Genomic DNA, 14,094 nt, shown 5'->3' with positions numbered 1-14,094 from the left:
AGTACAGTAATTCTACATAAGGCAATTGGGGATTTCCTAATCCAGAGCACAATCTAATAGCTACTATTACTCATACCTACTACTCAGAACAACACTACTCAAAGCTAGCAGCTTTAGTACTTCTGTTGACTTATACTCACCAATTTAGCTATCTACTTTAACAGACATGATACTCAGTGCCCTTAATTTAATTAGTTCAAAAGGTGGAGAATGTGTAAGAAGTTCACATGTTACAGCAGAAACACAGTCTCCCTGTCAAAACTGTTGATGAAGTGTTTTATATACTAGTGTGTACAAAATTGTAGTACTAAACAGTCTTTTGTAACCCTTTAAGACAGTGAATTTTCTTGTGACTCCTTCTTGATATAGTAATATACAGGTTAAGTACTGGCTGGACAACAACAATGCTTGAATACTTTTACTATCTGAATGTACCAGAAGTGTAACTATTAGAGGCAGCAGTTTTATAGTCTATTTTACTACCTGCTTATACTAAATAGATTCAGAAAAATGGGAGAAGTCATATTTTCCTTTATGATCTAGACTTGCAGGAAGTTATCATATTGAATGGCTTACAACAATGTATTAATCTATGTTAATTTGAAATTAACTATAATAGTGTAAATGTGACTCTAATAAGTTGTTTGAGTAGTTTTAGTATTATGGCCATAATCTATTCAAGCAAGGATATTTAGGAATTGACTCTATTTGCTCTGAAACTGATTGAGAAGAAGGGAGTAAAGGCTGCAGCTGCAATCATGTTTCAATGCCTGCATAGTGCAACTTTGCTCAATTTTAGAAGGTGCATATAATACATTTAGGAGAATATTTAAAGGCAATTTTCAATAGTGAGGCTTCAATATGTGGCCTACCTTCATACTCTATCTATCTCAAGAGATGTCTGAATCTGACCTTGAGCTGACAGTAACGTATACCAAAGAAGATTTTGGAGATAAGTACATACAACACTACTTTCCAAGTAATAAAGATCACTTTGGCTGTCTAGTGTTACATATTGACCCATAAAAAAGGCCACGCACTCGATTCACTCATTGAAAAAATATCTATCTTTCATGTGCCAGTATTATGCAACTGGTAAGATTTATAGTCCTAGAATATACGACTGCAAATAGGTGTGCTAATCAGTTTGAGCCATATCAAAGCTACTATTAAGGGAGCATCGAATAAACGAGTCGAAGGAGAGGAACACAGAAATCAGTTATTTGCCCTCGATTCATTGGCAAGACAGTTTGGTAGGTTGCTTGTCTTATGCTTTCCTCACTGATGAACTCAGCCAACGCCTATGTATCTGTTAGATGATGAAGAAAGAGGACGGCCACCACATCGCTGTTAATTCTTTCGAGATTGCGTTGGCGACCATGGCGCAGAAGAACTTATTGAAGGTAACGCAAAGAAGAGGCGAGGAGAAGCGGTAGATCTTGTCGTTCCGTCACATTCTGTTATATTCATTCTGGTTGTTGCCTTGAGGCTAAGCGATTCAGCCGGGTGAAACTTGTACAGACAGGTATATCAATAAACCAAGATACGAGAGAATGGTCATGACGAGCGTAAAAGCCATCTGTGCAGCACCAGCCGTTTTTGGTCTATTCGACCTTTGGAAGTCTCTTCATGAGGTAAACTAATAGGATCGCTTGGTGTGTCTGGTGACGCGGCAATGGCAGCCGCAGACCAACATCAACGTAACGTCAAAAGTGCGAAGTGATAGACGTCAATCAGAGTCCGACTGTATTTGTAACTTTCTGTCCAGGTGTAGTCGTGCGAAAGAGTGAGTCAGCAGTTGTAAGAGAAAGAAATCGTTAAGGGCATTCAGAGTACAGTACATACATCTCGCATACACTCAGCCTGAGTCAAGACAGCGACAATACAAGTGCATCGCATTGTTCTCCAATTGGATCATTGACACGTTGTTACCCCCACTCCCCCCTGCCCTCGCCAGCGCATCCATCACCTATACCTACTACATACTGTAGAATAACCCTATACAACGCCCACAGCTTCAGCGTTTCTGTTAATTCTCAAACAATTGTTTGACTACCTACTTCGACAGTATGACACTTGACGTCCTTCATTTCATCGACTCGAAGGGTGGAAATGCAGAGGAAATCCGCGAATCACAACGGAAACGCGGTCTGCCCTTCGAAATCGTAGACGAGGTCATCCAAATGTATACGGACTGGGTGAAGAGTGCGTCCGTTTTCATTATATCTATAAATCAAGTAAATCCAACCGACACGTTCTATGCATGCAGTGGACTTTGAGGTCAATCAGACGAGCAAGGAGATTAACGCTGTACAGAAGAATATCGCAGCAAAGAAAAAAGTGTGGCACGTCGTGTAAATGGCATCAAAGTTATTCGAGCTAAATACATGCCTTATAGGCCAAAGAGAACGCAGACGAGCTTGTCGCGCAGAAAAAGGAACTAGATGCGTTGAAAGAGAAGCGTTTAAAGGAGGCGAAGGAGCACGAGACCGCTATGCGAGTGAAAGCGAGCACGATTGGAAATATCGTTGGGAAATCTGTACCAGTCAGTTTAACTGAGGCGAGCACGACTATTATAATACATTCATCTCTGCAGCTCTTAATTGTATAGCTAGGATGATAATGCAACTCTCCGGACATGGCATCCAGACGGCCCAAATGGTCAAGTAGCTCAGAAAACCGATATCATGCCTCATCACGAAGTCTTATTGCGATTGGACGCAATGGACTTAGAACGAGGTATATTTCCACAACTACACCTACCAAGTAAGCATGCATACACATCCTAATCAAGAAACTCAGGTGCCAAAATCGCGGGTCATCGTGGCTTCTTCCTCACAGGCGACGGAGTAGACCTTAACCAAGCACTCATTTCCTATGGACTTGACTTTCTCCGCAAAAAGGGTTACAAGAAGATCCAACCTCCTTTCTTCATGAACAAGGACCAAATGGGCAAGACCGCCCAGCTGGACCAATTCGATGAAGAATTATACAAGGTCACCGCGAGCGAAGACGACAAATATTTGATTGCGACGTCCGAACAACCGATATCCGCAATGTATGCAGACGAATGGTTCGAAGACCCGAAGGCGCAACTTCCCATTCGCTACGCGGGATATTCAACATGCTTCCGTAAAGAAGCTGGCGCGGCGGGACGAGACATGTGGGGTATCTTCCGTGTCCACCAGTTTGAGAAAGTTGAGCAATTTGTCATCACGGAACCTGAAAACAGCTGGGAGATGCTTGAATCGATGATCGAGGTCGCAGAGGCATTTTACCAGAGCCTTGGATTGCCTTACCGTGTTGTCGCTATCGTCTCGGGTGCTTTGAACTTGGCTGCGGCGCAGAAGTACGATCTCGAAGCGTGGTTCCCGTTCCAAGGCGCATACAAGGAGCTGGTCTCCTGTTCGAATTGTACAGATTATCGTAAGTATCATTCTTTCCCCCTTTTACTCTTGCTTCTTAATATCTATGAATTTCACTTACCTTCATGATCATTTACAGAGAGCCGACGCCTCGAAGTCCGCTGCGGTCTTAAAAAGCAAGACCAAACGCGTAAACTCTACGTACATATGCTAAACGGTACGCTGTGCGCAACCGAGCGCGCATTATGTTGTCTCGCGGAGAACTACCAGACTCCAGAGGTATGATTCCTTTCGCATCTTATTTTGGAACATAATCTTTAAAAAACGAACTTGTGCTTTTCTCCAGGGTCTGCGCGTTCCCGAAGCACTGCGACCATACATGGGTGGTCGAGGTTTCCTGCCATGGGTGAAAGAGCTACCAAAAGGGTTGCAGAAGAAGAAAGCATAGATATGTATATAAGTTTCATTCCTTGCCTAGGTTGTCTTCCTACCAAGTCCTCGGTTAAAGAAGCATACCAATAGAGTGTATTCTCTTGTATAACCCCGTGCAAATTCATAACGAGCTTACTGTCGTTCACTCATTGCATGACGTTCCACTAAGTCTAATGGTTCACAATTGTCTTTTTTCTTCCAGACACACACAAGTGGGCGTTGCTAGTATTAGTTGATGCTGAAACCGCGTTCAATTGCAAAAACGACGAAGAGAAAGAAGAAAATCAGAAAATATGCGACGGATAACAATACATGTAGACAGTCATTGCGCACACAGACGAAAGAAAACCTATGCAAAGATTGCAGATCGGACGGAAATGTAGAATGACCAATACGACAACAAAGACAGAAGAAAATACTATAACTATGCACAACTAAAGAAAGGGAAGGAAAGAAAGAAGAAAATCGTGAAGAAGGTAAAGGAAAAAATCCCCGAAGAAAGAAAGCAGAGCGACGCGTGAATAACAAGACAGGCTCGTGAAGCTCAACACTACATTAATTGAGCGTTCCTCGACACTTGGCTGAGCCACACAGACAGGGGATCTTTTCGTCCTCATGAGGGAAGTGATAATCTACACGAAAAAAAAGCCATAATGTCAGGATTGGAACACAATTTGTGCTGCAGACACGAACCATAAGTGATTTCGTCCCCGAGCTCGATATCCTGTTTCGCGTAGATGACGATCTTCTTCTCACCATTGATCGTGATAATCTTCGCGGTACAGTTTGGATCACAGGAGTGATTGATGAGACGTCTGTGAGCGTTAAGAAAAAGAAGTGATGATGATCAGTACCAAAGAACTGAGAAAGTAAGCGGGATGTATGGGAGGACGAGAACGTACCCAAGATTCCCTTTCTTCGTAGCATCCACAACGAGGTCCTCATCAATACGGAAGAGATAACTGCTTCCAATACCCTGCCGCTCGTACAACTTCTCCCTTCGGTCTGCGACACTCGCACGAACAATCTCGCCAACGTACTCAATAACCATCTCACCGCGACTGATGCGTTCCATAGCATATAAGCCCCAATCGTGAATCGGCGAACGAGCAAAGCGCAAGTTCTTCTTGCGTGTCTGTAACTGGTTGAACTTGGTCACCTCAGTCGCAGCATTCTCACCCTTTGATAGCGCGACGGCGAGTTGTAACTGGTTCATCTCTTCTAGACCCTGAGCACGGCGACGGGCATTCGCGCGATTTGAGCGGGAAGAAGTAACGTGTTGCTGTGGCGCAGGAGCCTCCTTCTGAGCAGGTACACCTGGCGCGGTACCACGCAAAGCATACTGTGCGACATACGCCGATTTCTCAGCGTGCGAGATCTTGTAATAACCTTCTGACCGCGCGGAGCCTGTGACGTGTTTGCGAAAGGGAGGAGGTGCGTTGGGATCCGAGGGTGGAGTGATTTCCTCTTGAACGTTGAAGTCTTCCCTATCAACGTCCGTAGACAGCGCAAGCATCGCAAGGAACAGGTCTTCGTCATCGTCTATGAGCTCATTCAGTGAAGACTCAGGCAAAGGACTATATCGTTTTGGCGACGGAAGCGGCTTCTCAATGACAGCAGAGGGCGGAGGGACAGGAGACGGGAGAACAGGCGCCCAGGTCGGTGAAGGGGAAACGCGCACTTCGGCTACAGCTGGTGCGTCCACCTCCATCTGCGGAGGAATGACTAATTCTTCTAAAACATTGCGATCTGCCTTCGTCTTCTTCGCGCGCTTTTGAGGCTTCTCTTCCTTCTCCTTTCCCGTCTTTTTCGCTTTCTTCGCCGGTGGCTTTCTAGTCTTGACGGGTGCTGTGACAGGTAGTGGTGGATGCGCCTCTGCCACTGTGATTGTGCCTTCGAAGTGGTCCTCTGCGATCTTGGTACGTTTCGCAGGAGGCTCGTCTACGGGTCTTGGTGACAGTGACCTCTTACGCTGCTCAGGAGAAACAATAGGCGGTTCAGGAGGTGGAACGTCCTCGACATGAGTAGGAACAGGAACAGGCTCAGGCTTGATATCGACCTCCTCATCCTCAGATTCCACTTCTCTCTCCTGTACAATCCGCTTCTCTGCTCGTTTCCGCCGTTTTCGGGGCCGTTCCTCCTTATCAGGCACTTGTGACGAATCATGAGCGTCATCGGCTAAAGTCACAGCAACAAGCGGCTCCTCGACCTTTGTTACCACGAGACCGACATCCACGGCGTAATCATCCATCGCAACAGAAGCGTCTTTATCCAAATCAGGCTCGGTTTCAAGTTGGGAAACAACAGCCTCTGGTTTCTGTTTCCTCTTCTTGAACGACAGTCCCTTGAGCCCTCGACGCTCTTTCTCAATATCGCCCTTTTCAAGCCGCGTGTCTTGCTGGCTTTCGAAGCCAGGTGTTTGCACCTTGTCCGTCTCTGGGTACTTTCCGCACCTATCTCTGTCTTCAGAGATCATCTTCCGTATCTGTGCGCTCACGATACGCTCCATAACGTCCTTCTCAAGTAACGTACGCAGCTCCGCCATCACAGACCTCCCAGCTTCGGCAACAATCTCCTCTGGTTTCCACGTCTTCCGGGAGTCCATACCCTTCTCGAGACTCGTGGGTGACAACTTCTTGACATCTCCGGGCAACGGTGCAGGATGTACCGAAACAGATACACTCCGATTTGCCAAAGTATGCGTGCCGATGGCAAGAACCCTAGCCGCACGTCCGGCGGCATCCGGCTTTCGAAAGGTAATATACCAACCCGTATGATCATGCAAGACCTGGACACAAAGAAGTTAACAATAGGCATCGGGGCAACAAGCAACAACGGAATGGCGTACCTCATCAACAGGGAATCCCTTGAAAAACTCACGAACATCGTCCTCCCGTGCCGCTCCCCCACTTAACTGAGCTTCATCAATCTTTGCGTGTCCAAAGCCATTCTTCACAAGTGCCTGCACGACCACTCTATGCCTCGCCTCTTGATCTGCATGGGATTGTCGCTCATCGGGCCGACGAGCAGCAAACGTAGGTGAAGGTGATCGTGATCCGCGCGGCGTACTCGTGGATGTATGCGTCGGCGTTCGTGAATGTGAATGTTGATGAACCAGACTAGGCACAAGGCCTCGTGGTCCCCCTCTGCCTCGCATCGCGTGAATGGGCGTCATAGGACGTGAGTCTGTATCGGGGGTCTGAGGTCCGTGCATGTTACTCGGCATGATCTGTGACACGGTTGACCGAGCAGCGTTCATCGCGCGTGCACGGACGAGCGACGGGGGTGGTTGACGGCGAGCATCTTGATTTGATCCATGAGGTCCGAGACGATTGGAATGGTGGAAACCTGGTCCGCGCGGAGGGAAATGGGAAGGACCAACCCGAGGAGGAAGGTTAGGTGAAACGTGGTTTAGAGGATTAATGGGGAGTGTGTGACCATGTTGATTGACAAGCGGACGTTGGTTGGGATGTTGGGATGGAAAGGGCCGTCGAGCCATAGCACCCGAGTGTTGATGACCTGGCATTGACGGAACCACTTGTCCATTTGCCGAAGGAGTCGAAGCGCTCAACCCGGGTTCACCACCTTGGGCTTGCAATCGTTCCCGCTCCTTTTCTCTCCTTCTTTTCTCCTCGTACAGTGTAACAACAAGCTTTAATAGCTTCCCTTCATCGTCAAACACCACCTTCACACAATCCTTCTCCGATCCCGTTGCCTTTGCACCCGCGAAGCTAACAGTCAGGCCTCCACCAATTGCTGCAAGAGTGAAATTCTTTCCCTCTTCGCCCTCGACAGCACGTTTCGCCTCCTCATGTGTTGCATACGTGATCGACGCAACACCCATTTGGCCGCCCGTCGCTCGGTCCAATTCACGCTCAAACGACATAATTGTGCCATATTTCTGAAAATGTTGTCGGATCTTGGCGGTCTGTGTGAGTTCTGGGAAACCAAAAACGAGGATGTTCGTTGGAGGCGCAGGTCCACACGAGTTGGAGTCATGCTTAAAGCAATCGGATTATTTAAATGAGGCACATACGGAAAAATAAGGCAAATCGAACGCACCTCGTAAGTAGTCGCATGAAATTCCGCCCTAATCCTCCCGCCTTTAAATCCTGGTTCCTTGCGCGGGTCGCTCGGGCGCGCATCCTGTTCACTTTCAATTGTCTCGCCATTGTACCGGTAAAACAGGACCTTCCCCTTCCCCTTATCCTTTATCCTATCTTCTGCACCAGCAGCACGAGCCTTATCCATGAGCACCTTCATTTCCCCAAATCGATCCTTATCACAGGAGGAATCAAACAGGAGTCGATAATCCGGGTCCGCAGCGGGAATGTATGTTGAACGGTCGGGCATGAGAGGTGGTGACTGGAGAGAATATCGCTTTTGCCGATGTTGGTGCCCAGGAACGCTTATATATTTGATAGTGACGCCATCCGGCAAAGGTGTGGGCGGGCACTCTGGTGAAGGTGGTCGAGCCGGTTGGGGTGGAACAGTCGGAGGACGAGGCTTCTCATGCTTTGACGATGGGGGAGACTTAGGGCGAAATTGTATGGAGATAGTTCGACGTGGATCTGCTGGAGGTAAGGGAGGAGGGGCAGATGAAGGTGGTTGGGGCTTGGAGTTCTCTGAAGATCCCGTTAGGACAGGCGGTAAGGGAGGAGGGGCTAATCGTGGTTCATGCGGTTGGGCAGAAGGAAACTTTATACTTATGGGTGAGCGGTTAGAGGGAACCTCCGCAGGAGGTGGGGGAGGCGGGCTTTTCGGAGGCGGAGGTGGCAGTGGAGGTGCATCACCGTTCGGTGGAGGAGGCGGAGGTGGAGAAGAGGACGGTGAGGGCGGACGCTTCGACTGTTGCTCTGGAGGCGGCCCTAGAGGCGGTGGTGGAGGTGTTTGTTTAGGAGGTGGAGGCGGAGACGTCGAAAGAGAAGACGATACGGGAGATTTGGACGATGTACCATTCAGCAATCGCTGGCGCAATGCACTCGGCCCAGTTGGCGGTTGGCTTCCATTTGTCCAGGGCGTCGTTGCAGGTGCTTTCCTCTTTGGTCCTGACGGAGGTGCACGGGTGAATCCAGCTGCATGTCCATTCAAATACGTCTTTGCTGCTGGCGCCGTAGGCGGCGCTCTCCCGCCAAGTCCATTCACCAGACTACGCGGACCCGTAGGCGGCGCAACGCCTGATCCCGAAGGCTGCCTACTTGACGAAGCGATCGGCTGGTGTCCGTGGTTGGACTGTGATGACCCCGCCGCGAATGGCGCCGATGCACGAAGTGCACGCGGACCTGTCGGTGGCTCCTTCCTTGACATAAAAGGTTGAGCAAAAGATTGCAGGAGATGGGTTGATTGCGTGAATTTTAATTTTAATTTTTGGTGAGATGAGCTCGGTGTGCGCCGCCACGGCCGCCCACACTTTTCCGCTCAAGAGCACTTGTCAACGGCGTTTACTCCACAACGTGGTCCTTGTTTGCCTTTGACGACAAAGGTGGTATAAAGGTTGACAAGTCAGAAACACTGGCAAGACAATTAATTATGAGACCGTGCTCGATTGTCGTCGTGCCCACTGTGACACGACCAGACGGGAGACAGCTGGACTCACCACGCAACCAACCAGTCAAAAAATCGCTCCGATGGCGGGTTACGAAGAGTAGACAAGGACGAAGGCACGGGTCGTAAAAGAAGAAAATTGATGTAGGCCTGTCCGACGATGCCTGCAGCAGGAGCGTGACAGGTCGCAACGACGACAGAGAAGACAATTCAACAATGCCACAGACTCTGATGCCTTTGCTTTCCTTCTTGCTTCAAAGGACGACGGATGCGATGAGAGTAAAAATTAAGGCGAGGAGTTGGCAGTAAGAGAAAAAAAAGGAAAATGAGGATTTTAGTTTGTCGTTGGCTTTGAGCGTGAAGGTGGAGGTTGACGTGACACGCGGCACGACAGTCTCGTAGTGGCTCGCACTTTGCAGCCAAAACTGTCGGCACGCTGCGACAATAGCAAAGGTGTCGCTGAGTGCGATAGAATGACGGCGAGCGGCAGGAAGAAGGGAGATGTGATGATGGTTGGAAGAGACACGGCTGGACGCGGGGACTGGGGACGCGGGCGTCTGTGTCGACTGCCTGTGCGTAGGAGAGCGTGCCAAATGAGGCTCAAACACATCTAACCCCGTCTTTTGACGCTCTCTCGTGCTCTCTGTTCTGATGTTCCCCCCTCGTACGTATTCCAGCTCACTTTCTTCTATTTCACATCCATAACACATGCACTTTGATATCCATTATGCCTACTATTCCATTCCCTCACACGTCCCTCATTCAGAACACCTTTAATTACTCACTCATCCCCCCTATCACTACGCGCACACTCCCACGACGAATGCCCGTCCAGTCAGTAAACCTAATAACGCGTGTAAAACGATGATGATGCGACAATTGTGTTGGAGAGGAATGTACCTACCATGTGCGCGAGGCAGTGACAGACCAACCTTCGCAAACAGTGACTTGCGCCATCAGACGGGACACGGTCTGAGACGAGCCACTACTTATACATATCAAGTGGTGACGACGAGGGACGAAATGAATGTCGCCAGTGCGTTCAGCAGACCTGTCCGTGTGACCATGATGCCTCGTCTCTTTAGTCATTGATGTCACACTCACGCTCGCCTTCTCCCGACTCGATGCGCGTCGCGTCACCGTGACCTCGGGCGGAACTCAATTCTCTGCTCGGATATGCATCCCGTTCTTGTCATATTGGCGAAGCACAACTACTTTACTACATTCGCCCCCGACGCATGGGAGCTCGTGCTCTTCTCTTCCCTCTCATCTTTTAACACAACGCTCATCTGCCATGCTTACGCGTGTCCAAGTGCATAGAGGTCCAGCGTTTAAACGGTACTTTGTCCGTGCCCTGTCGAGCAGAGCAAGCCGCGTGCTTGCCAACCTAGACTTGCCCACGTCCGACAGTGCAGAGCTGCCAGGTGTCTATGACGGAGTCTGGGGAGGCAGCGGTGACGTATTTGATAGCGTCTGTCCTACTACCGGCGAAACTCTCGCTCGAATCCGAACTGTACGCATTATCAATCCTCAGTTCAATGTTTTTAATCCAATTATCGCGGATAATCATTCAAGGCAAGTCCGAATGAAATGCAGACAGCACTGTCAAAGTCCCGAGAGGCATTTTTGTACTTCCGGAAAACACCCGCTCCCAAGAGGGGGGATATTCTGCGCCAGATTCGTGAAGCTCTCGCTCGAAAGGTTAGTATCAAACGTTATTATCTTCCGTTGAAGCACCTGACGAGATTGCAAAGTAGAGAAATGAACTCGGTGCACTCGTTTCCCTCGAAATGGGCAAAATCACGACTGAGGGCGAAGGCGAAGTCCAGGAGTTTATTGACATAGTTGGTCATTAGATAATCTATATCCGCTGATATTAATATGCTCGTAGTGCGACTATGCGGTCGGTTTGTCGAGGATGATGAACGGTAATGTTGTCAATTCAGAGCGACCTGGACACACAATCTTAGAAGGTATTTGATAATCTATTAACTTCTTGATTCCGCGTTAACGCGTAGCCAGTGCCAAATCCTCTCGGAGTTGTCACAGTACTCTCCGCATTCAACTTCCCTGTCGCCGTCTACGGCTGGTAATCGTCCACTTCTGTATTACTATTAAATTGCAGGAACCGACATTGACTTTCTCGCAGGAATCTTTCCCTTTCCATGGCAGCAGGGAATGCAACTCTTTGGAAACCTTCCCCGTCTACCCCGCTTTGTTCTATAGCTGTCACGAAGATCATTGCAAGTGTACTTGAACAGAACGGTATCCCTGGCGCCGTAGCTGGTCTAGTGACTGGAGGGAAAGACGTTGGTGAAGCCATCACTGAGAGCAGGGACGTCGACATGGGTAGGCTGTCTTTCAGGCTAAATAATTCTGATTAATGACTCTGATTAGTCTCGTTTACCGGGAGTGAGGAAACGGGCAAGAAGGTCGCGAAAGCCGTCCAGTCCCGCCATGGGAAAGTCCTTCTAGAACTTGGTGGAAATAATGGTATGGGCATTATTTATTCTAGCTTCATACGCTTACCTGTGTCTTTCTAATTCGTAGCTGCTATTGTGATGCCTGATGCAGACTTCTCGCTCGCCATCCCTGCCATTTTCTTTGGTGCAGTGGGCACAGCAGGCCAACGTTGCACCTCAACCCGACGACTATACCTCCATCGTTCCATTGCTTTACCTGTCCTCGAGAAACTCCAATCCCTCTACAGCACACTCCGCCCAGGTGATCCCCTGGCGCCGAATACTCTTCTTGGTCCCCTCCACACCCCAAGCGCGCTTTCAGTGTTCGACGCTGCCATCTCCGCTCACCGAAACGCAGGTGCCGAGATCCTCGTTGGCGGCTCACGCATAACCAACTTAAATACGCCTCTCGCAGGAGGGAACTTTGCCCAGCCCACAATCGTGCGTCCCATCTCCGCCGACCCACAAGCAAAGACCGAAAGTGGGAGACTGTGGCGTACAGAAACGTTTGCACCTATCTTGCAAGTTGGTGTGTTTGATGAATTGGAGGAAGCGATTGAGTGGAACAACTCTGTTCCGCAGGGGTTGTCGAGTAGCCTTTGGACAAGAGACGTACGTGCTGTTGGAAAGTGGATTGGACCGGAGGGGTCGGATGCCGGGATAGTTAATGTTAGTAATTCTCTACGTTTATTTTGCATTTTGGAAATTAAAATTCAACTATTTACTCTATTCTGCAGGTGAATGTCGGAACAAGCGGTGCAGAGATCGGAGCAGCGTTTGGTGGGAACAAGGTCTGACTCTTCATTCACCGTCACTTCTCTAACTGTCAGACCCACTCAATCATCAAATAGAGCACTGGCTGGGGCCGCGAATCAGGCGGTGACGCATGGAAACAGTACGTCCGATGGAGCGCTTGCACGATTAACTTCTCGGATGCTGCACCGCTTGCGCAAGGCGTTACGTTTGAGCCAGCGCCGTAATTGGTATTATTATCTCAAGATACCTTTGCATTTTTACCTCTGTACTTTTGACTGTGGAAGCAAAGAAGTAGGTGCGACCGCACAGGGTGCAACAATGACAGTCGGATTTGAAATCAAGGACCTTACTACATGTACGAGCCCGTTTTACTCATGTATAGTAAATAAACTCGTCAATATCACACAACGATATATTTGTATACTACAGAGCTGCAGCTGTGCAGGGCTACATGCAATGTAGTTTCAGCTATTTCTCCTGATCACCGTGCTTTTTCTTCCTCTTTAAAAACTTAAAGCTTGTATGGGATTTTCCCTCACCTGCTTGTTTACTCTGTCTCGTTCTTCTCTCACTCTCTTCTCAGCTTCCTCCTTCTCTTTAAGAGATAACTGAATTATTAAATACATAAGAATATAGCTACAAACCCCTTACCAAGTTCAGAGAGCTTTGACAGTAATGCTTGCAATGCTTTAATTGTAGATGGTTGTGGTTCTGTTAATGCTATAATCTTACCATCCTTCCCATTCTCTTTAACTGTGCAAAAATAGTGGTCAGAATACAGAGTAAAATTTATGTAAGACCAGGTTGTACCAATTGCAGAGTGATATCCTGGATATCCTTTTCCATCCATTGGATCCACTCTAACTGTAAAAGCACTAGATGGATATTCTTTATTTTCAAATTTTAAGACAGAGAAATTATTGAGTAACCAGAAGGAAGACAATGTAAGATAATTGTTATGGTTCTCTGCTCTTGTACCTTCAGTTCCAAGGGTTCTGCACCCTTCTGTACTGGAACTCAGGACTTCTGTCCTTTAGGGGTGCTGTCTATAGACTATATGTGTGCTGACTCTTACTACTACCCCTCCTTACTTTATCATTCTGTTCCTTTGACCACCCTTTCATTCTTTGTTCATTCTATAGTCTCTTACCCTTTGTCCATCCCTTCATTCTTTGTACCTTTATCTTTGACCTTCCTTTCTTCATTCTTCATGACTTATCATTCTTAGTGGCTCATACATCATGAAAAAGTTGCAACAAATGTATTTAATAATAGCAAAAGTAAACTATTTAAATTATTTCATAAGCATTACATTCTAAAATAATACTTATATTTTACTTGTAATGTAATTATAATGCTTGTATATAAATGTAAGAAATATACAAAGTTTCTATTAAACTACAAACATGTTTTAGAGCAAGTAAGCTTACTAATAGTATTTTTACAACATTACATGTGAGGTACAAGTACTCAACTCTTATTATAATCTGTTAAAATTATATTATAAGATATCTACAATAATAGTTGATAGATTA

General features: G+C 47.6%; 2 protein-coding genes across 2 annotated transcripts; both read left to right on the top strand.

The window, feature by feature from the left end:
* The first annotated feature begins 1,895 nt into the window (after nt 1–1,895).
* Nucleotides 1,896–3,923, top strand: FOMMEDRAFT_20823 (seryl-tRNA synthetase). Its single transcript, XM_007267385.1, has 7 exons — nt 1,896–2,205; nt 2,270–2,340; nt 2,399–2,560; nt 2,616–2,739; nt 2,803–3,426; nt 3,505–3,644; nt 3,712–3,923. The coding sequence occupies exons 1-7, from the start codon at nt 2,070–2,072 to the stop codon at nt 3,811–3,813; spliced, it is 1,359 nt and encodes a 452-aa protein (XP_007267447.1). The 5' UTR covers nt 1,896–2,069; the 3' UTR covers nt 3,814–3,923.
* Nucleotides 3,924–4,038: 115 nt separating this feature from the next.
* On the top strand, nt 4,039–13,039 carry FOMMEDRAFT_109130 (succinate-semialdehyde dehydrogenase). Its single transcript, XM_007267384.1, has 14 exons — nt 4,039–4,429; nt 4,491–4,612; nt 4,700–6,585; nt 6,646–7,797; nt 7,860–10,854; nt 10,917–11,042; nt 11,099–11,185; nt 11,233–11,314; nt 11,364–11,430; nt 11,491–11,690; nt 11,739–11,834; nt 11,892–12,472; nt 12,541–12,594; nt 12,655–13,039. Exons 5-14 carry the CDS (start codon nt 10,636–10,638, stop codon nt 12,781–12,783), a joined length of 1,641 nt encoding a protein of 546 aa, XP_007267446.1. The 5' UTR covers nt 4,039–4,429; nt 4,491–4,612; nt 4,700–6,585; nt 6,646–7,797; nt 7,860–10,635; the 3' UTR covers nt 12,784–13,039.
* The last annotated feature ends 1,055 nt before the right edge of the window (nt 13,040–14,094 follow it).

Source organism: Fomitiporia mediterranea (genome assembly GCF_000271605.1).
Source record: "Fomitiporia mediterranea MF3/22 unplaced genomic scaffold FOMMEscaffold_7, whole genome shotgun sequence".
NCBI classification, from domain to species: domain Eukaryota; kingdom Fungi; phylum Basidiomycota; class Agaricomycetes; order Hymenochaetales; family Hymenochaetaceae; genus Fomitiporia; species Fomitiporia mediterranea.
Note: the sequence above shows the minus strand (reverse complement) of the source record. Positions and strands in the feature narration are given on the sequence as shown.

Bases quoted from the DNA above. Each gene is read 5' to 3' on its own strand.
- FOMMEDRAFT_20823 (XM_007267385.1), top strand. From the start codon at position 2,070: ATGACACTTGACGTCCTTCATTTCATCGACTCGAAGGGTGGAAATGCA. The intron at 2,206-2,269 runs GTGCGTCCGTTT...CTATGCATGCAG, and splicing joins GTATACGGACTGGGTGAAGA to TGGACTTTGAGGTCAATCAG. The intron at 2,740-2,802 runs GTATATTTCCAC...CAAGAAACTCAG, and splicing joins CGCAATGGACTTAGAACGAG to GTGCCAAAATCGCGGGTCAT.
- FOMMEDRAFT_109130 (XM_007267384.1), top strand. From the start codon at position 10,636: ATGCTTACGCGTGTCCAAGTGCATAGAGGTCCAGCGTTTAAACGGTAC. The intron at 11,186-11,232 runs GTTGGTCATTAG...ATATGCTCGTAG, and splicing joins TCCAGGAGTTTATTGACATA to TGCGACTATGCGGTCGGTTT. The intron at 12,595-12,654 runs GTCTGACTCTTC...ATCATCAAATAG, and splicing joins CAGCGTTTGGTGGGAACAAG to AGCACTGGCTGGGGCCGCGA.